We start from the raw sequence: 27585 nt of genomic DNA on the forward strand, positions 1-27585 counted from the left end.
TGCTTCTTGACCTGCATACAGATTTTTCAAGAGGCAGGTCAGGTGGTCTGGTATTCCCATCTCTTTCAGAATTTTCCAGAGTTTGTTGTGGTCCACACAGTCAAAGGCTTTGGCATAGTCAATAAAGCAGAAGTAGATGTTTTCCTGAAACTCTCTTGCATTTTCGATGATCCAGGGGATGTTGGCAATTTGACTCTGATTCCTCTGCCTTTTCTAAATCCAGCTTGAACATCTGGAAGTTCACGGTTCACATACTGTTGAAACCTGGCTTGGAGAATTTTGAGCATTACTTTACTAGTGTGTGAGATGAGTGCAATTGTGTGGTAGTTTGAGCATTCTTTGGTGTTGCCTTTCTTTGGGATTGGAATGAAAACTGATCTTTTCCAGTCCTGTGGCCACTGTTGAGTTTTCCAAATTTGCTGGCATATTGAGTGCAGCACTTTCACAGCATCATCTTTCAGGATTTGAAATAGCTCAACTGGAATTCCATCAGCTCCCTAGCTTTGTTCGTAGCGATGCTTCCTAAGGCCCACTTGACTTTGCATTCCAGGATATCTGGCTCTAAGTGAGTGATCACACCATCGTGATTATCTGGGTCATGAAGATCTTTTTTGTACAGTTCTTCTGTGTATTCTTGCCACCTCTTCTTAATATCTTCTGCTTCTGTTAGGTCCATACCATTTCTGTCCTTTATTGAGCCCATCTTTGCATGAAATGTTCCCTTGGTATCTCGAATTTTCTTGAAGAGATCTCTAGTCTTTCCCATTCTATTGTTTTCCTCTATTTCTTTGCATTGATCACTGAGGAAAGCTTTCTTATCTCACCTTGCTATTCTTTGGAACTCTGCATTCAAATGGGTATATCTTGACCTAGCAAGAGAGAGCCTTAATCTTGTCTCACTGTGCAGTAGCCTCATGAGAAACAGAAGAGAAGGTAGCAGTACAAATAGAGAATAAATCATTACGCACGAGACAAGAGACCAGGATGGTGGCCTAGTAATAAATATTTTGCTCATACACATCCTTATCAGTTCTGTTTCAGGTGGAGTAGAGGCAGAGAGAAAGCAGGGGGGCTGACAGGAATCTGTGCACACACCACACCTCTGGGAAGATACAGCAGTGGCAGAATTAAATTAATCCTACTTCACCTTCTGTTTTGTAACCTGATTTTGTTTTTAATTAATTATATTCTTGTACAAGAATTTTATCACTTCCTGTTCAGCATCCTTTGATTTCATGTACAATGTTCCATAATTTAGATTTACTAGTATTTTGTCAGCTGCTTATCATTGAACATTTATTTCCAGGTTTTTTTTTTCTGCTTTAAATAGTATTATGAAAAGAGCCATAAGTATGAATCTTAGAATACAGTACTGATATTACTTGGGATACGTTTTTAGAAGTGGATTTACTGAGGCTTTGTTTTAAAGTTGGTTTTGTATGTTTAAAAAACAGCCTATATCATGAGATCGCACTGGAGTGAGAGCTTCCCAGGCTCAGGTCACATCTGCCTTGTGCACCTGCCACTGTGCTTCCAGGACCAGCACAGAGCCCGGCACGAAATAGGTGCTCAGGAAATAATGTTGGATGGTCACGTGAGAGTTTCAAGAGGTGCAGATTAGGAAATTGTGCTGGTCTGGAAAGCTTGTGTGGCAATAGGAAAGTCTGGGAGGAGTATCTGTTCAGTTCAGTTGCTCAGTCGTGTCTGACTCTTTGCAATTGGTAGTAATAAATTAATTCATCAGATGAGGGCAAGCAAGCTGTACTCACAGCCTACAAATTTCTTTTGCTTTGTTTGAAGTGCTACAGGGGATGTTTCTCTTTTGTTTCACCAGAGGGCAGTGTTCCAAGGACTATCACAGGAAGCCTTGTCGGCCTGCATTCAGTCACTGCTTGGAGCATCAGAGTCCATCAGCAAAAACAAGGTTTGATGAAGTGTTAGATGAAATCTGATCATCTATAATACTATTGTGGAATGCAGCGTTTATATACAGGCACAGAAATTTAAAGCCATTTTGGCAGTAGCATTTACTTTTTTAATGTGATTTAATTTTGAGGCCCTTTGAGAGGAGGTAGTGCTTCATTTTAGTGCTGAAGACTACGCTATATAAAAGAGTGCCAGCTTTGCTGAAGTACCAAAGGTGATACTTAGGTTATCAGTTCTGTGGGATAAAGGTTTCTTGTTCTAGCCTTAGTAGCAGGAAGGTACTGGACTGCTCTTTCCCTGTAATACCGAAACTGTTTTCAAGAAATCGTAGCAATCTGTCATCGTCCCTACAATGCCATTCCAAATAGTTGAATGGCCTCACTTGGAGGAATCAGTCATTCAGTTTGGAAGATAAGACTTGTGGCCCATGGATTATGTGACTAGAAGGAGTTGACATGACTTTGTAACTTACACTTTTTATTCAAGAAGAAGGGATCTGGTGCTGACGGCTGTTGGCATGTGCTTCTCCCACAACCCCTGAGATTTTTTTTTTCCAGAAAGTATGGTTCAGGATGCTGCTCTGTTTAACTCTCCACCTAAAATACCTATTGCTTACCAACAGGGAGGAAGCTGTGGGACTGTTTCCAGCCGAAATTTCATAGCTCGTGGGAGTTTTCAGACTTTGTGAACCTTTCTAGACTTCCAGATTTATAAACTTGGTTTCTAACTTCAAGGTTTTAGATAAACTAAAAACAGAAACCTCCTCATGGAAGAATGTGGGATCCTAGACAAGCTGGAAAAAGCTCTGCCTTTGTGACCACTGTATGTTCCCATTCATGGGATTGAGAATTGAAGGGAAATTCTGACACGGGAACTAGAAGAGAATGGAAAGTTAAGTTATAGACAGGCAGGTTGAAATTTAAAACATATTTCCCAGCCTGAGCTTTCATGTTCTTTTGTTATAGAGGGAATTAGGAAACACGTCTAACACTAGACACGTGTTTAAGTAAATTGTGGTATATTCCATACAGTGGAATACACAGATGTTAAATTCCAGAAAAGGGAGTGACAAAATTTAACGTAAATATGTTAAGGTAAAGACAAGGCGCAGGATACGACGCAGATGATAACTATGTGATTAATACATTCACTGAAGAAAGTAGTGATGGAAGGTTGGGGTGACTGCAGATGACTCTTGTTTCTTCTCACACTTGTCTGTATTTTCCACAGTTTATGCAGTGAGCATGTATTTCTTAGATTATCAGAGGGAAAACAATGATGTAATTTAAAAAATTCATGTGCTTATATCCTCTTATATCTCTGTCCTCATTTTAAAGGGAAGAATGAAAACCCTTTTTTTTCATTATTCGGCCTTCTCCCCACACAACCTGTAAGGCCATCCTCACATAAGGCCATTGTCTAATGGCATAAGGCCATTCCTGCATATCGTAAGTGCTTAAATATATATGAGGAGACCTTCAATTTAGTAAGAATTAGCCGATTTATTTTCACAACTAAGTTAGTGTGCTTTTCATCTTTCAACTTTTGGAAAAGTGATCAATGAAAATGGCTTAATATGTTGAGACTTTCTTAAGGAAAGAAATTTTCTTCCATACTTAAATTGAGCACCTAGTGTATCAGTACACTAACACGATACTATTTGCTGAATCACAGTAGCTTCAGCAAAGTAAATCCAATCTATATGGTACTGTTTTCTCCTTCGGAGCTGTTAGTTCTTTTGAAAACAGAGCAATTATTCAAAGTGGGTAGCATTTCCTACTTATCCAGAGTGCAGAGTGAGTTTCCATCAGGTAAATCATACACACTGATTTGTGTCTGTTCAGGAGGGTGGGAAGGAGAGAGAGAACAGAGAGCAGTCACTTTAATAACCTCCTTAAAGCTTATACAGTGCACCTTGTTTTACTGTGCTTTGCTTTATTTTGCTTCACAGATAACTGTGGGGTTTTGTTTCTGTGTTTTTTTACAAACTGAAGATTTGTGGCAACCCTGCGTCAAACACATCTGTTGGCACCATGTTCCCAACAGCATTTGCTCACTTAGAGTGTTTGTATCACATTTTGGCAATTCAGTGTTTCAGACTTTTTCATTATTATATTTGTTGTGGTGATCGGTGATCAGGGATCTTTGTTATTACTATTGACTTGCTGTAGGCTCAAATGATGGTTATTTAAAAATACTTGATTGCTAAAGATGGTTAATATTTTTAGCAATAAGTATTTTAAAATTAAGGTATGTACTTTGTTTCTTTAAACATAATCCTGTTGGCCACATAATAGTTTGGTGTAAATGTAACCAAAAAATTTGTGTGACTCGCTTTGTTGCAATAATCACTTTATTGCAGTGGTCTAGAACCAAACCCGGTGTGTCTCCAAGGTATGCCTGTATTAGTTACTGAAAGACATTATTCTTTTCCTAATGCAGAATAAGTTTATTAAAAATATTTTCAAAGTAAGTCTGTCTTGGGTAGCAGCAAGAAGGAGCAAACATATCCTTGCTCTTCTTAATATACAGACTCTTCTGAAATGAGAGCTATGGTGATTCACTATTTTGGGAACTGGGTCAGAGCTTTGAGAACTGAGCTTGAATCACAAAACTCTTGAAGATGTGTCCTGAGAGGGTAAAAGGAAATGCGGGAGTGTCTGCACTTCCTGTGTGGGGTGTAGGTAGTCCGTTCTCCATTGCTGGCAGGGTAATCCAAAATGACCACCCCAAATCTTTTTACATTTGGAGGCTCCTTTGTACTTTTATATAAATACCAATATTTCTGATATTCTGAATATTGAAACTACTTTGACCAAACAGTGAAAGCTGTTACTGAGAGAAACTAGGAAGCTGTGAGAGATGGAACTCTGCTTCCTGTGCTGTGCTGATCTTGGGCCATATCATCTTTTTTCTTTCTGCACCAGGTTAGAATAGACTTGACTTTTGTTTCTAACTGTGTTGTTACGACCTTTTGTCTGGTTTACTTTCTTGGGTTTGCTAAGTAGAGTAGATGATAGTAAAAGTTTGAAGTAAGATTTTTCCAGATAGTTTCAACCTGAAAATATGGTTGAGTTCATCGCACAACAGAGGAGTATTGGTACCATGTAGTTATGCTAAAGGCAAGTGACCTAGATAGATTAATGTTGAATTAGTAGCAAACGTGTTATATGTATTTCTATTTTTACTTAATCTGTGATAATATCCATTTTTCTGTCTTACAATTTAGACTCAGATTGATGGACAACTTTTCTTAATAAAGCACCTTTTGATTCTTCGTGAACAAATCGCTCCATTTCACACTGAATTCACCATTAAGGAAATTTCCCTGGACCTCAAGAAAACTAGAGGTACTTCATTGCCCTGGCTGGCACAGTTGGGTGTGTTTGACCCATCCAAGTGTGGCAGCACAGGTTTATAGGTTTATTTTATGTTCATCTGCAATTTTTTATTTTGCATGCTGTGCTTGCTGAGCATGTTGCTTGTTCATACTGAGCTAAGCTGACAACATCCTAATTATATCTAATTTGCTGTGTTTTCTTTATGGAGAGAACTATATTTGAGCATTTCAACTTGCAGTGGAGTATAACTTCTCTTAGACTCTGCCACATATTACCATAACCAGTTAAAAAATGAAAGATCATTGTAATAACTACTTAAGAGTGTCAGCTAACTGGAATGATTTTAGACATTGAGTTGGGTTTGTCAATTCATAGAAACTCAGGAAGCCAGCTGGGTAAAATCAGAAGAGTGAGTCAGGTTCTGTTCCTGGTCCATCATTTCCTAGTTCTTGTGATTTTAAATGTGTGTTTTAGCTTCCGTACCTTGTGTAAAATGAGCAGAATTAACCCATCATGATGCTTTCACCAGATTATCAAGATCATTAAGAGTGAAAATGAATGAAAATATATATTAAAGTGTTTTTGTAAGTTTAAGGTGCTTAAATAAACTAAGTTGTATTATTAAATCAGCTGATTAAGTAATCGCATCAGTAGAATCTTGAATTGGTAATAGACATTGAATCATCTTGAGATAGGTGCTTTATCCATACTAATGATTTGTTTCTGACTGAATTAGCAAGTGATGATTTCTAAAAGATTACAGTAGTTATTTTTTAAGATGCTGATCTTGAACAGTTAAAGGATATACCATCAATTTCCATCTCCCTTATTTACAAATTTATCTAAACTTTATCTTTTCTTAACCATTTCCAAGAGAATTAAGCTCTAATGCCTTAAGCCATCCATTTATGAAATGAATGGATTTCTCCCTTGTGCATTGGGAGAATTGAGAAAATTCATAGCCATTCAGATTACTTTTTGTATTCCATGGTTTAGAGAGTCTCCAAATATAGGATTTCCAAGAGGAACAAGTTACTTTCCTAATGACTGCTTATAAAATAGTGGACTTGCTGTAACATCACTTGGAATCAAAGTGAGTCATATTAAAACAGCTTATTCTTTTTCTTTTCCTAATGCACTTTCCTTTTCACCACAGAGAATACCTTTTGGTTCTGGTGGAATCTGGATAGTAAGCCTGTATGTTATTCATCTGCTTTGTAAGGTTTTTTTTTTATAACAGCAGCCAGATTTCCTGACTTTGGCCTTTATAGAATGCATCATTTTTAAGTTGATTTCCTCCTTTCCTTTCAGTGTGACATGTGGTAATAGCACCCTAACCTTGAGGAATGCCAGGCACTGATTGTCCGTATTTTATTCAAAGGATGAGGTGAAGCAGGACTGATCTATTTTCTTTCATATTTTTTCTAATTCATAACCTGTTGCTGCTTCGTTCTACTATAGATCCACTGAGGTGTGAGAAAATGAAGTATTAATTTTGGCAAATTTTGGTTTAAAATATGTTTTCCCTACAACATAATGAAGGTTCTGTAATCCTGCTGTATGATCACCTACAGTTTTTCAGGTTTCCTGTAGAAAGGACAGAAGAAATGAAGAGTCATTTACTAAAGAATACTGAATTCAGAATACTGAATCTGATAGGGGATTTGTTTTCAGTTAAATCAGTTCACAGTCGAGGCAGGAAGTACAGTGTGGTGTGTGTATGTACTTTTAAATCCAGGCTAGAAGCACTTCGTGCTGTGCTTTCTCCAGCCTGGCAAGGCAAAGCAAAGTAATGGGCTTTTCTGACTATCACTTAATACTTGCTGTCTGTACTTTTAAGCCTGTTAACCTCTCACTACTAACGTTATATCTTATTGCATTTGAACATCAATGAGACCTGTTAGTACTTTGCACAGATTCTAGTTAGTCTGGAGGTTGAGGGGTAAATATGTCCTTTTGGTGTTTTTTTTTTTTTTTCTTTTTTTCTGGCTGACATATTAATTTATTCTCTCTGCTTTGAATGAATAAATTTCTATGCCAGCCAGATCTTAAACAAAAGAAGCTGGGTAAGTATATGAATTTTTTTTTTTTTTTAAGAAAATCTTATTTAGCATCATTAAAGTAAAGCTGTGAAATTGTAAGGTGTTAATTACCATTTATCCTTTTTTCTTTGTTCCTAAAAATAAACAATTGTGGTTAATAGCCATTTTGCAATTCTGAGTTCTAGAAAATAATTATGCGTGAGTACTGTAGCCATCACGGGCACTGACCTCACCCGCTCATGGAGGTGACTTGGAAATGAAAGTGCTTTTGCTCTGTGGTGATAGAGAACAAGTGTATGTTTACACGCTAAAATAGTTACGTGACTTCTCTGTTGAAACTGTACATGTTCACTGGATGAGTAATTTTGTTCCACAGATGCAGCATTTAAAATCCTGAATCCTATGACTGTCCCAAGATTTTTTAGGCTGAATAGCAACAATGCCTTGATAGAGTTCTTGTTGGAGGTGAGAAGGAGTCTGTTTCCTTGGTGGTGGGAGAGAAATGACATTCTTTGCATGTCTGGTAATTTCTAGGCACATAAAAACAGGAGGAAACTTTCATCTTCTTTTTAAGGGTACTCCTGAGATAAGAGAACATTACCTCGACTCTAAAAAAGACGTAGACCGCCACCTGAAGTCAGCCTGTGAGCAGTTTATTCAGCAGCAGACCAGGCTGTTCATAGAGCCGCTGGAGGAGTTCCTGACAAAGGTACAGACCTTGCTGCATGCTTGGGAAAGTAACTTTGAATTCTTCCCTAGATTGCAGTTTGAATTGCCTTCTTGTGAAATCCTTGGCAGAAGGAAATAGTAAACTGAGGTCTTAACAATCCTAAGAAATCACCGTGTTTCCTCTTATGGAAGCTTTTTGGTTTGGACTTTTAGGTAGGCATGCAGAATTCTTCAGTTTTAAAAGAAGGTGTGAGTATTGGAAATCTAGTTAGAGCAGGCTCTGGTTAGCTCTGTTCTCCACAGTGTAGATGTCTGCATGTACTCTGGGACTCTCACTTAGATTAGGACCTTCATGGCAGTAGTCCCAGACCTATGTATGAGGGTTTCTCATTACCTAAATGAGTTATTTTTCTCTTGTTTTACATGCTGTTCCTACCTTTCATTTTGTATGGGTAATTGAGAATTGAAGATTCTAAATCATTGCATTGTTAATCACCAGATATATAGATTTACAATAATCTGTCTATCTCTCTGTCTCCCAGCTAAAATCCATAAACTGGCAAATGCCAGCAAAGAAAAAAATCAGATCATGGTGGTTTTGACTTTCTTTTTTCAATAATTGTTTTTTAAAAATCTAAGTTTTGTTGCTAAGGACTTACCTTGTAAAGATGTTTAAAAAGTCTTGAAATTAATTTATTAATCTCTACTATCTGTCCAGACTTGAATTTGCGGACATTTAAAAAAAAAAAAAATGACAGCCTTTCCTCTCAAATTTGCTTACCTAAGTCTTAAATGGGGAGACAGGGTATATCTACGAAATGACAGGAGGCAGCTCAGGAGATTGTTCGTTGGTAACGTGTTGCTGGGTCCCGTGATAAAGACAGAAGATACTAGTTTTTAAAAATAAGAAATGATACCAAAAAAAGCAAATATAGAAATGGTAAACTATTTTTTTATGATTGGGGTATATTACTTGTTTGGTGGATTTTAGCCTGTTCAAGAATTTGGAATGTGTGCTTTTTTTTTCTCACTACATAAATTTAAAAAGAGTGTGGTGTAAATGTTTTCTACCAGCTTTTGATTTTTAAAAAATGGTGCTAGTATTGATATTTTGTAAGTTACAAATAAGTCATCATAGTTTTTACTAAAACTGCCCTCGTGGACAACTAGTTTGTAGATTGTAGTATGTGTTTTGGGAGAGCACCCACATTAATACTGGTGGGAAATGCTAGAGATGAATATTTTACAGTAACAGAGCAGCAGAACGAATCTTCTGATGTAAGCAAGTTGGTTATAATGAAATCTTGGCTTAAAGGGTTTTTTCCTAGAAAAACAGAGTTTTCCTAGAAGTCAAAAGAGTGAAAATTTACTGATGGCAGTTGTCCAAGTTGACCTGAGTATAAGTTTGGTATGTTTGATATGTGCTAAGTCGCTTCAATTGTGTCCGACTCTCTGCGACCCTATGGACTGTAGCCCGCCAGGCTCCTCTGTCCATGGGATTCTCCAGGCAAGAATACTGGGGTGGGTTGCCATGCCCTCCTCCAGGGGGTCTTCCTGACCCAGGGGTCGAACCCACAGCTGTTACATCTCCTACGTTGACAGGCTGGTTCTTTACCACTAGTGCCACCTGGGAATCTGGTTTAACTGTGCATTTTGGAAGATTCTGGACACTGAACATTCTTTAAAATTGAGACATTTAGGTATGAAATATGTATCCAAGTCTGAATCATAGCATAGCTCTGCCTGGACATGCCACACACTGCAGCAGGGACCCCGTGCAGCTGGTCATGCAGCTCTGTTCGTACTCCTCTCACTGTGGGGCGGGGGAGGCAGAGGTCTCCCTCACTCCCGCCACCAGCTCAGTCTGTGTTGCCCTTCCTCAGTTCATTCGCAGTTGTCTCGATTTTCCTTTTACAACCCTGGTCCCTCACTGCCCCTCACTGTTTAGTGAGACTCTTTAGTAGATACTTCAACTCAGAGGACCCAGCATCCCTTCTACGTTATCTTATTCCAAATTGGAGAAGACTCTGATGCTGGTAAGATTGAGGACAGGAGGAGAAGGGGTGACAGAGGATGAGATGGTTGGATGGTATCATTGACTCAGTGGACATAAGACTGAGCAAACTCCGGGAGGTGGTGAAGGACTGGGAAGCCTGGCGAGCTGCAGTCTATGGGGTTGCAAAGCGTCTGTGGGGTCGTAGAGAGCCAGACGTGTTCACATGTGACTGAACAACTAAAAAACAACAAATTCCAAATCTAGGTTTCTTCCCTTGTCCTCTTGGCATAGAGTGGGTCAAAGGCGAAGATACACACACACAGGCGACTCACATGCACTGTACACACTGGAGTTCATGCAGACGCTTGTGATCATTTAAGACATTGTTTCCTAGAATTTGTGGACCAAACATTTTTCACGTCTCACCAAGTCAGCATTACTAGTACTCTGAATAGCAGAGACAGAGTAAATGATTTTAAAACTTATAAGGATTTTCTTTGAAGGTAATTCTGCAGGTGCAGAATCTTACACCCCTTTTATTATAATTGCCATTGTAAAGCAGGCGGTTCTTGTGCCTTGATAAATGACTGCAAGAAAAACAGTACTCGTCGATGTAGAAAGGAAACAGTATTTCACCTTTCATTTGGATGTATGCTTGTAGGTCTCAGTATTTACTATTTGGATGTAAGCCTCATTAACAAAATGTCCTCAGCTTGTTTCTGAGTTTGGATTGATTTTAAAAATATATATGGATTTGCCATAAAACAAACTGTGAGAGTCTGTAGAAAATATTTTTAGGTTGTCAGAAGATTTTATTTTTTTGGACCTGAAGACTCCAGGTGTGATTCCGATCCCCTTCACCTGTTGTAAATTGGCTTTATTGTATACGTAGCTCTTTGCTTGAGCTCTCTTTGTTGAGATGCTTTGTTTTCATTAACTCTCCTTACATCCCCTCTACCTAGAGTAGGTAAATCATCTTCATTTCAGACTGAGAAACAACGTTAGCAGTGTGACCCATTACACATGAGATGAACATTTCTGTGGCGTTTTTAATCTATCTATTGTAAACATCCTTCCTGATTTTTTGGGGGTCACAATTAATAAAATTTTATTTTATAAAATAATGAAATTTCTTGAGAATGATAAAGTTCTAGAAGAACTTTGCCTTGTTTACTGCTCCTTGAAACATAGCCTTTTCTCTCAGCATCATTTGAATGGTCCTGGGGAGTGCAGTGGGCTTCCCTGGAGGTCAGTCAGTAGAGAATCTGCCTGCAATGTAGGAGACTGCCTGCAATTCAGAAGACCTGGGTTTGATCCCTGGGTCGGAAAGATCCCCTGGAGAAGGAAATGGCAACCCACTCCAGTATTCTTGCCTGGGAAATCCCATGGATAGAGGATCCTAGTGGGCTACAGTCCATTGGGTCGCAAAGAGTCAGACATGAGTGAGCAACTGAGCATGCATGCAGGGAGTGTAAAACTGTTTTCCAAGTGTTGAGGGGTAGAGGTTCATACAGAAACTTTTGGGTCAGATATTTTCCAAAACTAAAACACTGTCCATACTTTTTCATTGTTCTCAAATTTCATCATATTGAATATTGTTTGAAGCTGACTCCTAAGTAGGGCTTGGGGTAGTCATGAGAGCAGTCGAGAGAGCACAGCATTTCGAGGCGAGGACGCTGAGCTGCCAACCGCATTCTGCACCTCGTGACCGAGATGGGTGCATGTGCTCAGCTTCTCCAAGCCTTGTTTCTGATCCCTACAGAAGAGTGCTGTCGTATCCCTCCTTCTTACTTACAGTTGGTACAAGGACTCTGGTGGCTCAGATGATAAAAAATCTGCCTACAATGCTGGAGACCCGGGTTTGATCCCTGTGTCAGTTTGGGAAGGGAAAGGCTACCCCCTCCAGTATTCTTGCCTGGAGAATCGCATGGACAGAGGAGCCTGGCCGGGCTACAGTCCATGGGGTTGCAGAGTCAGACACGACTGAGCAACTTCCATTGTACTCTATATACATCACTATATATATCAGGACCAGAAGATCAAAAAGAGCAAAGTACTTTCTAAGTACTTGCAGAAATGTTAGTTTATGTGACAAATATGAAGTGAAGATTTTGCTTTTGCAAAAAAATCTGAATGAAAGTATTTTATAGGAAGTATAATTTCAAAGTTTATAGCTAAGCTAAAAAGTGTTTCCCATGGTAGGACCAGTTTATGCTAAAAACTCAGACTTATGTTAGCAGATTTCATTTCCTCTCAAGCAATTTGCTAAAGTATTGCAAGTTTACTCTTAATGTTCCCTCTTAAGTATTACTAATTTCCTCAGTAACAGTATAAATTAAATTTTTTTCTGACATAATGTTGTAATAGAATTTGACCTATAAGTTTCATTTCTGTTCTTAAGGTGTTATAACCTAATGGGAAATCAAGATGGATATGATGTAAACATGAAGATGTGTACAGCAGTGTCATTATGAGACAGTGGGCCTGTCTTCATCCTGTGGGGTTTTAAAAAAGATGCGGCTATTGGGGAAACTGAGGAAAATGCTCCTTGAGGTCTAACTTAAAGACAAGTATTGGGTTGGCCAAAAAGTTCATTCAGGTTTTTCCGTAAGATGTTAATGGGAAAACCGAAACGAACTTTATGGCCAACCTAATTAATTATCTAGATAGTAAATAGAGGTGAATATACCAGTCTGTATTTGCTTTTAATATAAAAATAGTTCTGTGTAGTGTATGTCGTTACGAAATTGGTTAAATTCTGGAACAGGCAGTGGACCAACAGGCAGGCGTTACTATTAAAGTGTAACAGTTGGATACAGAAGAATGTTCAGTCAGGACTTAGATTTAAGTGGGAAAAAACAGTTCAGAGCACTGTGTTCCTGCTTTTGTAAGTGTAGACGCATTAGTATGTTTCTATTTACGTTGGGAAATACTGGGGATAATATACACTAAACATGAGCATGTTTTTCTTTTAGCATTGTCTGATCCCTAGACAGTGACTCACTTTTATTTTTTATTTTATTTTTTTTTAAATTTTATTTTATTTTTAAACTTTACATAATTGTATTAGTTTTGCCAAATATCAAATGAATCCGCCACAGGCATACATGTATTCCCCATCCTGAACCCTCCTCCCTCCTCCCTCCCCACACCATCCCTCTGGGTCGTCCCCAGTGCACCAGCCCCAAGCATCCAGTATCGCACATCGAACCTGGACTGGCAACTCGTTTCTTACATGATATTCTACATGTTTCAATGAGTGACTCACTTTTAAAAGCAGCGTTTCACAGTAAACATAAAGCCATATAGAGGAATTGAGTGACAGTGGAAAGGGGCGATTTTATACACGTGACAGCATGAGCAAGGACCTAGAAGTAGATTCAGGAATGTGAACTTGGTACGCCTTGGTACCAAGAGGGCTCGAAAGGCCTGGGTTAACGTTATATCCTGTCTGTGCTCATTCTCTGCCTGCATATTTATGTGGCCTTCTTTATGAGAAATCGAAAGAGCTGGTGTTGAAGTCTTTCTAATGAGACTGTCTATTGAGGCCAGGGTCATGGCCTGGACCTTTGGCACCTAGCAGTCCATTTCTAAAAAGATGTTTTATGAATTTCTGTCTTTCACACTCCCCAGCTCCACCTTAGCCCCACTGTGGTCTGCCATCTTAAGAACATTCTTGTCCAAAATGCATGGTTTTGCTTCTCTGCACTGGTGCTGAGGAATGAGGAGAGAAGTGACTAGAGGGTGGGCATCCACTTCCATCCCTCTCACACTGGTTGGTCAAGGGTGCTTTTTGATGCTATCTGAAAACTTTTTTTTTTTTTAAATAACATTCTCTCTGCCTATAATGAAGGAAAGGACCCTATAGATATATAAAGGGGATTTTGTCCGGCTCCTGTGACATTTTTCTGATAACATAGGAAAATAATTTAAAGTTAACCTAACAGTCCACTTAAAGAGAGATCTGTTTTGTGTTGATGTTTCTCTCAGTCTTCATTCTTGTCTTCCTGAAATGTTTCAGGCAGAATGCCTCAGGACATTGGTGTGGTTTTCTTTTTGCAAAACAGTGGTATGCCTTGAAATCACGAAAGAAGTTTTGCTAAAATATTTTATTGGTTGTAAAGGACTATGGGAAATGATTCATTTTCTCTTAGAGCTGTACATTTGGTTATTGTTATTTTCATAGGTTTGAATGGTGTCACATCTTTTGAGAGCAGTTCTAGTTTAATTTGTCATCAGTGAAATGAAACTTTTTTCCTTTTGTCTCCTCTACTAGGTTTCAGCATTAAAAACAATGGCCAGTCAGGGAGGACCTAAATATACGCTGTCTCAGCAGCCTTGGGCACAACCAGGTATCTCGCATTTTACTGTTTGGGATTTCCCTGTTAGGATGTCGGTTAATTTGCATTTATATAGTCATGCTCTGACAGCTTGGAGTTGGTTTCCTACTCCTGCTGTGGTTTAGGTTAATGCAAGATCCAGTTTGGAGTTGACAGGTCTTAATTGAGCCAACACTACTTGTATTTCAACAAGCATTCCAAGTCAAAGGAAGAATTAAAAAAAATACACACACACATATTAAAATAAAAATACACACGCGCACACCCAGTTAAAAATAAAATATGGCTTAGATGAGAATGCTTTGAGTGCACTAGTTTTTGTATACCTGCTTTTCACTGTCCTAGAACTCAGATGAAAATACAGTGCTTGATAGTATGAAATTAATGGAGAGTATGCTACTGTTTCCAAGTATTATATGAAGAAATATTGGACATTATTACATGTTATACAAGTTACATTCTCTTTAATGTTTTAGAGTGTTTGAAAAAACATTGTAAAAGTTGTTTGGGAGTTGTCAGGCAATGTCATTGATTGGCAGAAATGCTTGAGATGTTTTCCTGTCTTAACTCTTTCCTAAATGTAAATTTTTTTGTGCTAGAAGGTTTTTTCCCTTCTTTGGCATTAGATAGTAGACATTGAAAATCAAGACTAGTTTTTGTGGGTTATTTTTAGTCCATTTTGTGACAGTTTAAGTTGTCATTCAACCAGAATAAATCACTTTGTTAGATTATATATTTCTGGCCGTTCCTTGGCTCATGTTGTGATAGAGATCCTTTGAAAGAGAAGAGCACGATGGCGAAGCAGTCAGTGTTTTAATTATGGGTAAGCTGTGTGCAAGTTGGTAGGAAGCAATTTTCTTATAGTGAGAAAGCCGAAGGATCATTCCATCTTAGCAGTTGTAAAAGATTGACTGTCTATAGACACTTAAACTAGAATTAGGTCTTTAACACGATTGGCTTTCCATAGTGAAGAATGTATGTCTGTCGGGTACTTATTTCTTTTGGGAAAAAGAATTGAGGCCATTCTGAAATTTTCAGTTATTAGTGCCTCAGGTTAGTCTGAAGTAGAACAGAGAAGTTGAAGTAGAACAGAGAAGAGTGAGAGTAGCTCTGTGTCTCTTAGGAAGATTTGCGAAGCATAGAGAATTATCACTTGTATTTGAACGAAAGGCAGGATTTTATGCCAAAAATTTGTCATGGGAACTTTTATAGGTTTGCATTGATTTGTTTTATTTTGCAAATAAACTTTGTGACACACTTTAGTCCTTCGTTCACTGCGGTAGAGACAGTGAGTGGTATACTGGATTTATTATTTTAGACCTTGTGTTGTATATGAGATTGAAGTCTTCGCCATCTTACGAAAGGACAGAGAACATCCTTCGTGTAGTAGTACATTCTGTCAAGAGACAGAAAACCAACCTTTTACAGACAATACTGGCAGTTCTAACTATAGTCAGCCTGGTGGCAACCACTTGTTCTGACCCCTCAGGGTCAGCAGCAGGCTTGTCAATCTGTAACTCAGCACCAGTTCTAGAAGGAATTCTGATTGTCTTTGGATTAACTGGGCTTTTGGCTCAAGGTTTCAGTTACTTGCAGAGCTTACTTAGAAATAGGAGCTGATTTTATTTTGAATGTTAATGTAGATGAAACTCTTGGGTGCAATAAATTTTTCTTAAAATAGGTAGAAACCAACAAATTGGCATAGGCATACTTAGTACAGCTAAGCCTAGGGGCTTGATGTATAATTAATGTATTTTCTTTCTGCTCTGAAAAGATTCTCTTTTGCTCAAAGTAGGGGCTGTCATTTTTCAAGTGGAATCCTAGGAGAAGTCTCAGTGTTGAGTGTGTGGTGCTCTTCAGTAGCACTACCGTTGTCATTAGTAAAGCAGGAGTAGATGAAAGGAAAAGGAAGCCAACAGGAGGACTAGATGAAATCAGGCTTACTGTTTTTGTCATTTAATCACTAAGTTTCTTTCTGTGTGAGGAGATGCTGGCCAATGTTAGCAGTGATACTTCAGTTTACCTAGTTGTATCTTCCACCCCCGTTGGCCACAGGGAGCTATGGAGTTGCTGTCTCTTGATCTGTAACAGGAGAAACCCACACTGAAATGTCAAAGATTTTTGAGCCTTTGGGGAGGGAGCACCAAGAACAGTCTAGGAACTTGTCGTGGACCCCTGGAACCCAGGGTTAATGTGGTACATGCAGACTTGATCACATTCTTGGGGTCAATTCATGATAAACTCATGAGATTGAGCTATGATTAGGATGCCAGTTTGTTATTTCACTCTGGGAGATATACCTTCTTAAGAACTAGGGTACTTTATTTACTGAGCTCCACATAAAACTAGTTGTCCAGGCCTCTGAAAACTGACCAGTGACCCCTCAAGTGTGTTAGTGATGAGAGGGACAGAGCCTATGGAATTTACTGTCTTAAAGGAGTTTTCATCTGTTCATGAAAAACATGCAGTCCTTGGATTGTTGCTTCTTTCTTCTTGTGGGCACAGGCACTTTCTTGCCCTGCTCATCTATGACCCTCCTCAACTGAAAAAACCTTTAATGTGGTATGAAAGTGGAAATGTGGAGAAGTATAAAATTAGAAGTAGTTCTGTTCTCCACCTCCAAACTAGTTCTCTCGAAGGTAACCGCTGTTCACAGCTGCTTCCCGAACATGTGTGTTTTAGCACGTATGGACTTGAAATATGTTACACAAGTAAGATTATACTACTGTTACTTGAAAAACCTGGGTAACCACTTTTTAGGTAACAAGTTTTAGCTCAACACTCACCAGGTTTCCCTTTTGGTAAGTGTTGAGTTAAAAGACACCAAAAAGGCAAAGATCAGGAGAAGGAAGGAGGTATTACTTGGAGCAAGAAAGAGCACCAGGGATCTTTCCCAGAGCAGCATCTCCCCAGACAGCAAAATTGGGGAAGTTTTAAGCCAAGGGTACACGTATTCATGAAGGGGCTTGAGCAGAGGGGCTTCAGCATTGAACTGGGGCGGTGGTCTACAGAATCTAAGCTTTCATTGATTGAAGTCATGAGGGGCAGCAGCATCATTCCAGCCTCCACCTGGTATGGGTCTTACTTCCTGCAGAACTCAAAGACGTGTATCAGATTGTTCTCTGTATCCCTTGAGGACAAAGCTAGTGTTTTGTCACTGAACCGTTGTTTTTTGACTGCTTCTCCTTTATTCCTGCATCCCCTCACTTCCCCTAAGATCATCCATTACTGAGACCTGTTCAGGGACAAGCATTGTGGCTGGGCTTAGATCACAAAATGACTTAGGACAAAATGGCTTCCCTTATGTCAAGAAAACCATGCTTGGTTCTCTTTTTCCAGCAACCTCCTACCCAATCTGCTTACAAAATATCCCCTCCCTGCCCCTTTTTAAAAAAACAGTTACTCGGTACCTTAGAGCCCCTTCTATATCAGCGTATCCAGCTCTACCCATTTTAAGGAATGGACACATATATCACTAGAGCACAATTTCTTTAATAATTCTGTTAATATTTAAATTACTTTTAGTTTTTCCTTACACTCTTTAATAAACACACATATCTTGGTGGTATTTTGTGAGCATGTCTATAAGGTAAATTTTCAGCAGTACAAACATTAAATATTAAAGAGTATGTGTATTTTCAGTTTTGCTAGACATTGCCCAGTATCCCGTCCAAGAAGTTGAACCAGTTCATACTGTACTCCCATCAACAGTGGATGAAGGGGAATTCCCTGGTGGTCCAGTAGTTAAAATGGGCTTTCCAGGTGGCTCAGTGGTAAAGAACCCACCTACCAATGCAAGAGACACAGATTTGATCCTGGGTTGGGAAGATCCACCCACTCCAGTGTTCTTGCCTAGAGAATCCCACGGACAGAGGCACCTGGTGGGCTACGTGGGGTCACAGAGTTGGACATGACTTAGCAACTAAAGCAGCAGCAGACAGCCAGCAGTTAGGTCTCCACGGTCAGTGCCACATGGCGTGGCCAAAAATAATGGTGCACGAAGGGGCCTGTTTCCCCACCTCCGCCAAACGTGCATGTGCACAATCTTAGTGATTGTAACCAGTCTGAAATATTCCAGTTGTTTTAATAGGCATTTCCTTAATTATGAGTGAGGTCAACCATCTTTGTAATGATTAATCAGTCTTTTCCTTTCTAGCTTTCTAGGTAATTTTCTCTTTTAAGTACTTCACACAGATTACTGCTATTCTTTTCCATTTGTACTTCTTTTGAGACACTACATCTGGGCTATTAACTATTTCAGTTACCATTTTCTGGAATTCTATTCCTTTTCTGATAATATAGTATAAGAACATAACAAATGGATTTTTATTTCCCATTAAATACGTGTGGGCATTTTCTGAATAATCTCATAAGACAGAGAGCATCTCTTACTGTGAGTCAGTGAGAGTCACAGTGAATAAGTCCATTCATTACGAAGTAATTCTTTCTAGTGTTTCTCTGCAGATGACTTCCAATTTTACCTTACCTCTGGTCTCCAAATTCCAAAGGCACCATACTACCATCCCTGTGAATGTCCTGAGCCGTGCTGGGGGAATTCTTTTCTGTTTAGCCTTTGCAGTTAGAATTTTATATATCTAAATACTTAATGAATGTTTATGGGCTTGTGATTAAACTGATAAATAAACAAAAGTGAAAAAAAATTCTTTGAAGAAATAGTCGTCTTTTGCTGTTTTTCTCTCGTTTTATTATCTTCTGAATTAAAGTGGAAGTAGTACTTCTGTTTTTATTTGTGATACTAAGGAGGCTAATTTCTTTCCAGCAAAGGTCAGTGACCTTGTGGCAAGTGCCTACAAGACAATAAAAGCAAAGCTGCCCCTGACATTGAGAAGTATGTCCTTGTACCTATCCAACAAGGATACTGAGTTCATCCTGTTTAAACCAGTCAGGGTAAGTTTCATGATGATCTGTTTGAATGTTGGCTGGTCTTTTCAAGTATTCTTGCTTCGTCTAGCATTTTCCTCTTCCTGTAAACATTTGGAAATGTTGATCTACTATTCTAGTGCAGTTGATTAAAAAAAACACTGGGATTCTTGAAAGACTTAACAAAGCTTGCGTCTCTCTGATTCTGCCCCTCTTCCCCCCCTAGCCCTCATTTTGTCCTAATTTTTTATGGTTACCTATGGCACAAAGGTAATTTCTGCCAAAAAGTAGAAATTAGTAAATGAGTAAATAAGTAATCAGACCTCTGTGTGAGATGTGGCCCAGCACTTGAGAGAATAGCATCTCAGGAACTATGCCCCATTTTACTGGTGAGTGGAGAAGGAAATGGCAACCCACTCCAGTATTCTTGCCTGGAGAATCCCAGGGACAGAGGAGCCTAGTGGGCTGCTGTCTATGGGGTCACACAGAGTCGGACACAACTGAAGCGACTTAGCAGCAGTAGCAGCAGCAGTGGAAATAAATGGCTTGCAGCGACCCCCAAGGGATTAAACGTCAGAGCAAATTTAGGTCACTGCTTCCAGCTCTGTGTTGAGCTCACATCTGTACCCAAGGCATTGGTTGATTTTTAAAGTACAATTTATGTGTCTGGGAACTTCATTATCTTTTGTGGAAGAAATTGCTGCTGAAGACTCTTATTATTCTCTGGAGGGAACAAAGCTGGCAAGAGTTTAGTTTTTTCCAGGAAATACGATCTGATAAGTCTTATTAGTTAGGTTGTGCTGGTATGTGAAATGTTAAGGACCAGTTACATGTCTTTGGTAATCCCCTGGAAGATACGTCTCTTCCACTTGTTTCGGCAAATAGTAGTATTTAACTTCCTTGGTTCTTCATGTTTAAGGAGGCTGAATCTGTTTTCAGCGACTCGTAATACAATTGCCTTTTCTTCTTTCTAAGAATAATATTCAGCAAGTCTTCCAGAAGTTCCACGTCTTGTTAAAGGAAGAGTTTAGCCCTGAAGATGTTCAAATCATTGCTTGTCCTTCAATGGAACAGGTAGGTAATCCGTGTTACTTTTATAACCTTTTAGTTACCTTACTTGAGTAGATAGGATCTTTTGAGTTACCATATTTTGTTGTAATTTTTAAAATTACAACACATTTGGCAATGGTGTTCAAAGTTTCAGTTGCTTCTTTTTTATTTTTTGGCCACACTTTGTGGCACATGGGGTCTTAGTTCCCCAACCAGGGATCAAACCTGGCCCCTTGCCATGGAAGCATGGAGTCTTAACCACTGGACCTCCAGGGAAGTCCCCTCAGTTGCTTTTTAATGCTTTCTGATAATTGAAAGTTGCTGTTTAAAATAAACTCTTTGTGGAAAACTCAAATAGTGGTATTTAGGTTGCTGCATAGTTTTGTTTGCAGTATGTATGATAAGAGGCCCATGTTTCAAAGATGTTAGAAAGAGGTCCTCTTTCTCTCTTCTTCCTAAATTAAAAAAACCTGAATAGAGAGCTCAGCCTGTGTTTACTGTCATCATTTATTCAGGTCTGTCGGCAAACTTTTATTGAGTAGAAGTAGACTGGCGCCACAGAGGGTATTTTGTTTATGGTTTTAAGAATCATTGAGGAGTTTAGTGTATGGTAAGGACTAGAGAGGAGAGCAGTAAGGTTGGTGAGCGTCTGATTGGTTTGCGTTGAATCTGCAGGGAGAGAGACTGGAGGCAGTGAGTGTGGTCAGTCTTTGAGGAGTTCTGCTGTGCAGAGAGAGAAGAGATGGGGTGGTAACTGGAGGAGAAGTGGGGTCATTTTTAAATTGAGGTATAATTCATATACCATAAAATTCATCTTTTTAATTCAGAGTTTTTGGTATATCCACTAAGTCCTGGAACCATCACCGCTGTCTAATTTCAGAGCATCTTCATCCCACCCCAGAGAAACCCCTGTCCTTTAGCAGATTCTTCATTCTCCCCTCTGCTGCTGCTGCTGCTGCTAAGTCGCTTCAGTTGTGTCCAACTCTGTGAGACCCCAAAGACGGCAGCCCACCAGGCTGCCCCGTCCCTGGGATTCTCCAGGCAAGAACACTGGAGTGGGTTGCCATTTCCTTCTCCAATGCATGAAAGTGAAAAGTGAAAGTGAAGTCGCTCAGTCAAGTCCGACTCTTAGCGACCCCATGGACTGCAGCCTACCAGGCTCCTCCGTCCATGGGATTTTCCAGGCATGAGTACTGGAGTGGGGTGCCATTGCCTTCTCCGCTCCCCTCTTCTACTAATCCACTTTTGTCTCTATGATTCGCCTGGTCTGGGTAGTGCATTAAATGGAATCATGCAATTCATGGCCTTTGAAGACTGGCTTCTTTCTCTTAGCATCATGTTTTCAAGGCTCATCTATGCTGGAGCTTGCATCAGAACTTCATTCTTAATGGCTGTATGAGTTTCTTATCTTTCAAAGATAAGGTGTCTCTGTAGTTCTAGGGTCGTGTACAATCAGGACACTTTTTATATGTCATCTGAAGTAATTAGGGAGTGGCTGTAGTGGTGCTGTGGAACATGGCAGACGAGGAGCAGGAGGAGCTGAGGGAAAGAGAGGGAGAAGGCGGGAGGAACCCGGGCTATAGGTCCTGGTCGAGTCAGGATTGTGCAGTGGGCGGACAAGAAGGAAGACGAGCTGGAAGATGGTTGTGGGGTCGCAGTGTGAGCGGTGACAGTGGGGAGCAGCTGCAGTGAGGGGTTACATGGAGCTGGCAGGTGCCCGCGGCCTGAGGAGCTGATGAGGTTGGCGGAAGAGGAGGGTGTTGGAGGAAAGGAGCGCAGAACTGAGAGGCCTCCACCCTGGAAGGTTAGCTGTCAGGGTGTTGAAATCACCAAGAATACTCACAGGAGTAGTTTTAGAAAAAAATGATAGCATTCTGAGACCTGCAAAAAGTGCCCGGCCAGGTGACAGCCGAGGAGTGGTTGGTGGAGGAGTGAAGCGTGGCCTGGTCTGAAAACCAGAGCTGGGGAGAGTGGCGGGACAGGGAAGGAGAATGGTCCGGGAATGACATTGAGGGGCAGAGGGGACTCCGGTCCTGCCTCCAGGCCCGGTGATCGCGGGCAAGCGGAAGAGAAGCAGCCATCACCCGAGAAGGCTGCGAAGGAGGCCTGTCCTGGCGAGGGGAGGGCGCCAGGCTGCCGGCCAGAGGGCTGGGCTGAGAGGTGGGAAAGAGCCCCCGAGGGGTGACTCGGGCCTCGGCTGCCTGTGGTGGGTAAAGGTGTGAGGGGAGGAGGGTCTGGCGAGAACACGCAGAGCTCCTGGGTTCCTGCCTGACTCCTGCCCGTGAGGTGCGTGCTTTAGTGTGTGTGCGTGTGTCTGTAAATTCCAGGTTTTACCGTGGTCATCCACACTGTGTGCAACTCAGTTGCTTTGCTCTTCTTCTCTCTTCTGTTGGTGAACCACTGAATTATTCTCACAACAATGAACCAATGGGTTGCAACCAGTAGTTTGAAAAACACTAAGAGAACCCATCCTCCTCACTGTTCCTTGATCCTCTTTCAGAACCGTTTCATTTTCTAGATAATAATAACAGCTGCTATTAGTGACTGCTGATGACCCTATGTGCAAGACAGCAAAAGAGACACAGATGTAAAAAGAGCAGACTTTTGGACTCTGGGAGAAGGAGAGGGTGGGAAGATTTGAGAGAACGGCATTGAAACATACATATTATTATATGTAAAATAGATGACCAGTGCAAGTTCGATGCATGAAATAGGGCTCTCAAAGCCGGGGCTCTGGGACCACCCAGAGGGATGGGGGGGTGGGGAGGGAGGTGGGAAGGGGGCTCAGGATGGGGGTACACGTGCACCCATGGGTGATTCATGTCAATGGCAAAAACCACCACAATATTGTAATTAGCCTCCAATTAAAATAAATTAATTTTTTTTTTAAAAAAGGAAAGGACAGTTATAGTTGCCAGTAGATCTCATAAATGTGCAATGTGCATACTTAATAGTAAATAAAATGCGAAAAAAACCCAAAAAAACAAACCCCAAAAACCCTTGCGTGTAGAAGGATGCACTGCCAGGCTCAGTCAGCCGCAGGTCTCTATAGGGCCGGGGTGGCAGACCTGCAGAGCTCAGGCTGTGTCCCTGCCGGCGACAGTGGCGACTTCTCTGGTTTCGGGGCCGGCTCTGTGTCACGCCCTCCTTTACAGAGGGGGCAGGGGGCTCCCGAATCTGCCGGGCCTGTTCTTGTGCAATGAAGAATCACTTAAAGAATTCCTAGCATACAACTCTCTGCACAGCACACTCTGCATAGAGAAAGATGAAGTTGGTTATTTACAGGGGTCCCCAACCTTTGGGATCTAATGCCTGATGATCTGAGGTGGAAGTGATGTAATAATAATACAAATAAAGTGCACAATAAATATAATTCAAGTGAATCATCCCCAAACTGTCCCCACCCCCAGTCCATGGAAAAATTGTCTTCCACGAAATCAGTCCCTGGTGCCAAGAAGTTTGGGGACCTCTGAGAGCTATTTGCCAACAAAGGTCCGTCTAGTCAAGGCTATGGTTTTTCCTGTGGTCATGTATGGATGTGAGAGTTGGACTGTGAAGAAAGCTGAGCACCGAAGAATTGATGCTTTTGAACTGTGGTGTTGGAGAAGACTCTTGAGAGTCCCATGGACTGCAAGGAGATCCAACCAGTCCATCCTAAAGGAGACCAGTCCTGGGATTTCTTTGAAAGGAATGATGCTAAAGCTGAAACTCCAGTACTTTGGCCACCTCATGCGAAGAGTTGACTCACTGGAAAAGACTCTGATGCTGGGAGGGATTGGGGGCAGGAGGAGAAGGGGACGACAGAGGATGAGATGGCTGGATGGCATCACTGACTCGATGGACGTGAGTCTGAGTAAACTCCAGGAGTTGGTGATGGACAGGGAGGCCTGGCGTGCTGTGATTCATGGATTGCAAAGAGTCGGACACGACTGAGCGACTGAACTGAACTGAACTGAGAGCTACTTCTGTTTTTTGTCAGCGTTGGTGTCTAGTTTTTTTCTGTCTTCCTCATCGGATTCTGAACGAGTTAAGGGTCCAGGTTTGGCCGTACCTCCTCACAGGACCCCACGATGAGCAGTGCCCCAGGGGCTGCTTCGGGAGTCAGACCATCACGGGTCCAGGTTCTACTTTACAGCTGGGTTTATTGGTCTCTTAAAAATTTTAGACTTGCCCTATTGTTCTGGTTGTGAGAACCTGAACACCTTTTCTTGAGTACGGTGTTGCACAGTGGAACTAACACAGCCTTTCTCTGCTTTTCAGCTGAACCTCCTACTGTCCGTTTCTAAATAACTTGGCCCATTGGGCTGTGCGTATGGATGGCCAGCTGGCAGGAACGGGCTGCCAGGTCCAGAGGCTGCAGGACACCGGGGAATTGGACGAGGGACGTCCCCAGAACCACACGGCCGCCGCTCAGGGCTGAGCACAGAACGAAATGGAAGCAAAGTGGCAATGATTTGTGTTTCCCTTTTAAAAACATCAAAATGCCAAAGATAAGCTATATAGTTTATGAGCGCTGATAACTGCCTCACTTAAATGGTCACAAGCAGTGTAAGTTTTTAAGGGGAGAAACTTGTGGCGGGCACACAGGGAAATGGTTCTTAAGAAAGATGCGGTGAAAATAGGTTACAGTAAATACCGCAAAGAGCTTTATGGAAATACAGCTAATTAGGAAACTTCTGAGAGTAAGGTTTGTTAGAGCAAGAAACACTGCAGTCCTTTTAACCACTGAGCATTCCACAGTACTATTTTTTTTTTTTTTTTTACTTCCAGAAATGTTATTTCTACACTCTATTTATAATGTTTCTCCTCTCGCTTTGAAGTTTAGTTTGGAGTAGATTGGCTGCTTCTGAGACGTCCTGCTTTCCAGGGGATTCAGGGTGTTCTCTTTCTGCGTGTTTGATGTGAGGTAGTTTCAAAATGCAAGGGCCTCGTGTAAGGTCCCAGAACCTGTACTGTGAATGGCTTTGGTACAGAGCATTCAGAGCAGGCCGGGGCTGCAGCCTCCTCGTGGTGGATACATGCGTATCTTTAATGAGAATCTTCATGGTACAGTGGGCAGTGTTTGTGAGGGGGAGGTACCAATTAGGGCATCTTTAGGCTGCCACACTGAGGCGGCCAGGAAGCCTGATGAATAGCAGGTTGCATGCACGATGCTTAGGGTTACCAGCTTTCTGCACATTGCCTTCCATTTCCGTAGTTCTTTGAAAAGCGAGCACTTTTTATGTCCCGAACATTCACAGCGGCTGTGCCGCGGGCCAGCCTTGTGGATCTGCAGCCTGCAACAGCAGAATACAGTTTACTTACAAACTGGTGAAGACCGCCCATGCCTTGAAATGGACTGCCTGATATCAGGGATCATCAGATTAATCACGCACATCTCTTGAGTTTGCCTACAAATACCTGTTTCCTGATTGAATTGGTTTTGCCTCTGATGTTACAGTAAATGTCACCTGCTTTTTGGTTCACAGTGAATTTTGAGTTACTCAGACACTAGTTTAGAGAGAGAACGCTAACAAGGGCTCTGGAACGTAGCCAGCAGACCGCACTCTGTGAGACTATATTCTTCATCCACTTCAAGTAGACTCCTGCCACATGTGGACAGTTTACACACCCCGATGTCTGTCATTTTAAAGGGTCACTTGCTTTTCACCTCAGTGTAACTTGGTGATGGATGTTGCTTGATAGACCTTAGTACTCTGTATATTTTGGGAAGGTAGAAGGTAAAGAGGGGCCATATGCATTCTTTGATAGGAAATGAATGAATTAGGAAGATTCTACTCACTTCTACTTACTATTTTAAATATGTGTTTAATGAAATAAACTGTAAAATATCCAGTTTTGTATATTATATGTACATTTGATTTTTAAATAGCCTTTCCAAAGAAATGAGGGCATGATTATTGTACAGTACTATGGCTGATTTCATTTGATGTACAGAGCAGAGGATGTTCTTCAGGATAAAAATATTTGATGGCACTCATTCTTGTGCTTTGAATCGTTTATTTCTGAAACACTCAAACACCTTACTGAGTAGGTAATAGCGATCCAACCTGTTTGCTAAATGACTGTTTGTTTAAATCTGTACAGTTTAAAGTGTTCACTTATACAAAGAGTGTACATACTTTCAAATAATTAATTTAAAATGCTTTATATTATTTGGCTAGAAATTGCTGTTTTTAATAAATGTGAATTTTTTCAGAAATAAAGATTTTTGCTTCCTACTTTGTCCTCATGAGTGTGTGTGTGGATCCTTTTAAAAGAATTTTTTTAATTAAGATTTTTATTGTTGATTCACACACGGTTGTGAGAAATCATATAGACCGAGCCTGTGTACCTGGACTGGATTTCTCCCAGTGGTCCATCTTGCGGAACAGTAACACGTATCACAAGCCAATGGTGGTACTCTCCATCAGTGTTACTCCCATTTCCCCCATTTTACTGGTATTGTGTGGGTTCTTTTGGCAAGATGATTATTGTGGAAAGACATTTTTGAAACATTTAATGCCTCATTAATTGAAAGATAATTTTTCTTCATTTGCAAAACCGCCAATTTCCAGAGTACCATCAGCACATATAGTTGTGTTGAACTTTAGCATTATTGAAGTCAGAAGAAAAACAAGCCTTGTATTTTTACAACCCCCTATCTAAATTCTTCTCTGCTGTTAAGAAGGAACAAAGAGTAGTCAGCCTTAGTTTTTAAAAAGAGGCCGTTTGTCAGAGGAGCCTGCGGGTATTGGTGGTGGGAAGGCTGCTTCTCAGAAAGCAGGAGCTTCATTGCTTCCTCTCGGGAGCACTTTCTTCTAGTGGTGGTTCTTCCCCAGCTTGTCTGTCTGCTCCCCCTCAGCCCCCTGGAAAGGAGGCAGCTGCTGGACACGTGGTAAAGGGGCATCTGTTACATAGTCATCCAATAAATACATTTGGGATTTTAAAAACCATTCCCAGTTAAAATATGTTCACTATTAGACATTTCTACAGTGTTTGAATTTTAACATAAAATGTGAGTTTGGTAAATGAAACTTGAAAGGTAAACTGCTGTTAAATGTTTGCATATTGCTTCCAGATTTTTTCTATGTATATTCTAAGTAATTTTTCTTACAATATTGGGCTCTTTTACACTTTTAATCAGGTGAGTTTTACTTTTTTATTTTGGTTGTGCTATGTGGCTTGCAGAATCTTAGTTCCCTGAACAAGGATTGAACCTGGGCCCTGGCAGTGAAAGTACCTAACAGCTGAACCACCAGGGAATTCCAGTCGGGTAAGGTTTAATTATCAGTTATTAGTGGTGTTTGTTACTGTTCATTCACTGACTCGGGTCCAACTCTTTGTGACCCCAGGAACTG

At 40.7% G+C, this 27585-nt stretch overlaps 2 protein-coding genes across 2 annotated transcripts in view; one reads left to right on the plus strand and one right to left on the minus strand.

Moving 5' to 3' along the window:
• Positions 1 to 26466, plus strand: part of COG3 (component of oligomeric golgi complex 3) — a 61047-nt gene extending 34581 nt beyond the window's left edge. The window contains exons 16-23 of the mRNA XM_070380275.1: positions 1835 to 1924; positions 5156 to 5276; positions 7686 to 7774; positions 7884 to 8018; positions 14251 to 14326; positions 19095 to 19222; positions 20171 to 20269; positions 24506 to 26466. Of these exons, the coding sequence (XP_070236376.1) occupies positions 1835 to 1924; positions 5156 to 5276; positions 7686 to 7774; positions 7884 to 8018; positions 14251 to 14326; positions 19095 to 19222; positions 20171 to 20269; positions 24506 to 24535 (768 nt within the window). The 3' untranslated portion in view covers positions 24536 to 26466. The remainder of the gene's footprint in view (positions 1 to 1834; positions 1925 to 5155; positions 5277 to 7685; positions 7775 to 7883; positions 8019 to 14250; positions 14327 to 19094; positions 19223 to 20170; positions 20270 to 24505) is intronic.
• Positions 25287 to 27585, minus strand: part of ERICH6B (glutamate rich 6B) — a 60194-nt gene continuing 57895 nt past the window's right edge. Inside the window, exon 12 of the mRNA XM_005896755.2 lies at positions 25287 to 25521. Coding sequence (XP_005896817.2) covers positions 25287 to 25521 — 235 coding nt within the window. The remainder of the gene's footprint in view (positions 25522 to 27585) is intronic.

The sequence above is a fragment of the Bos mutus genome, chromosome 12, assembly GCF_027580195.1.
Source record: "Bos mutus isolate GX-2022 chromosome 12, NWIPB_WYAK_1.1, whole genome shotgun sequence".
Taxonomy (NCBI): Eukaryota; Metazoa; Chordata; class Mammalia; order Artiodactyla; family Bovidae; genus Bos; species Bos mutus.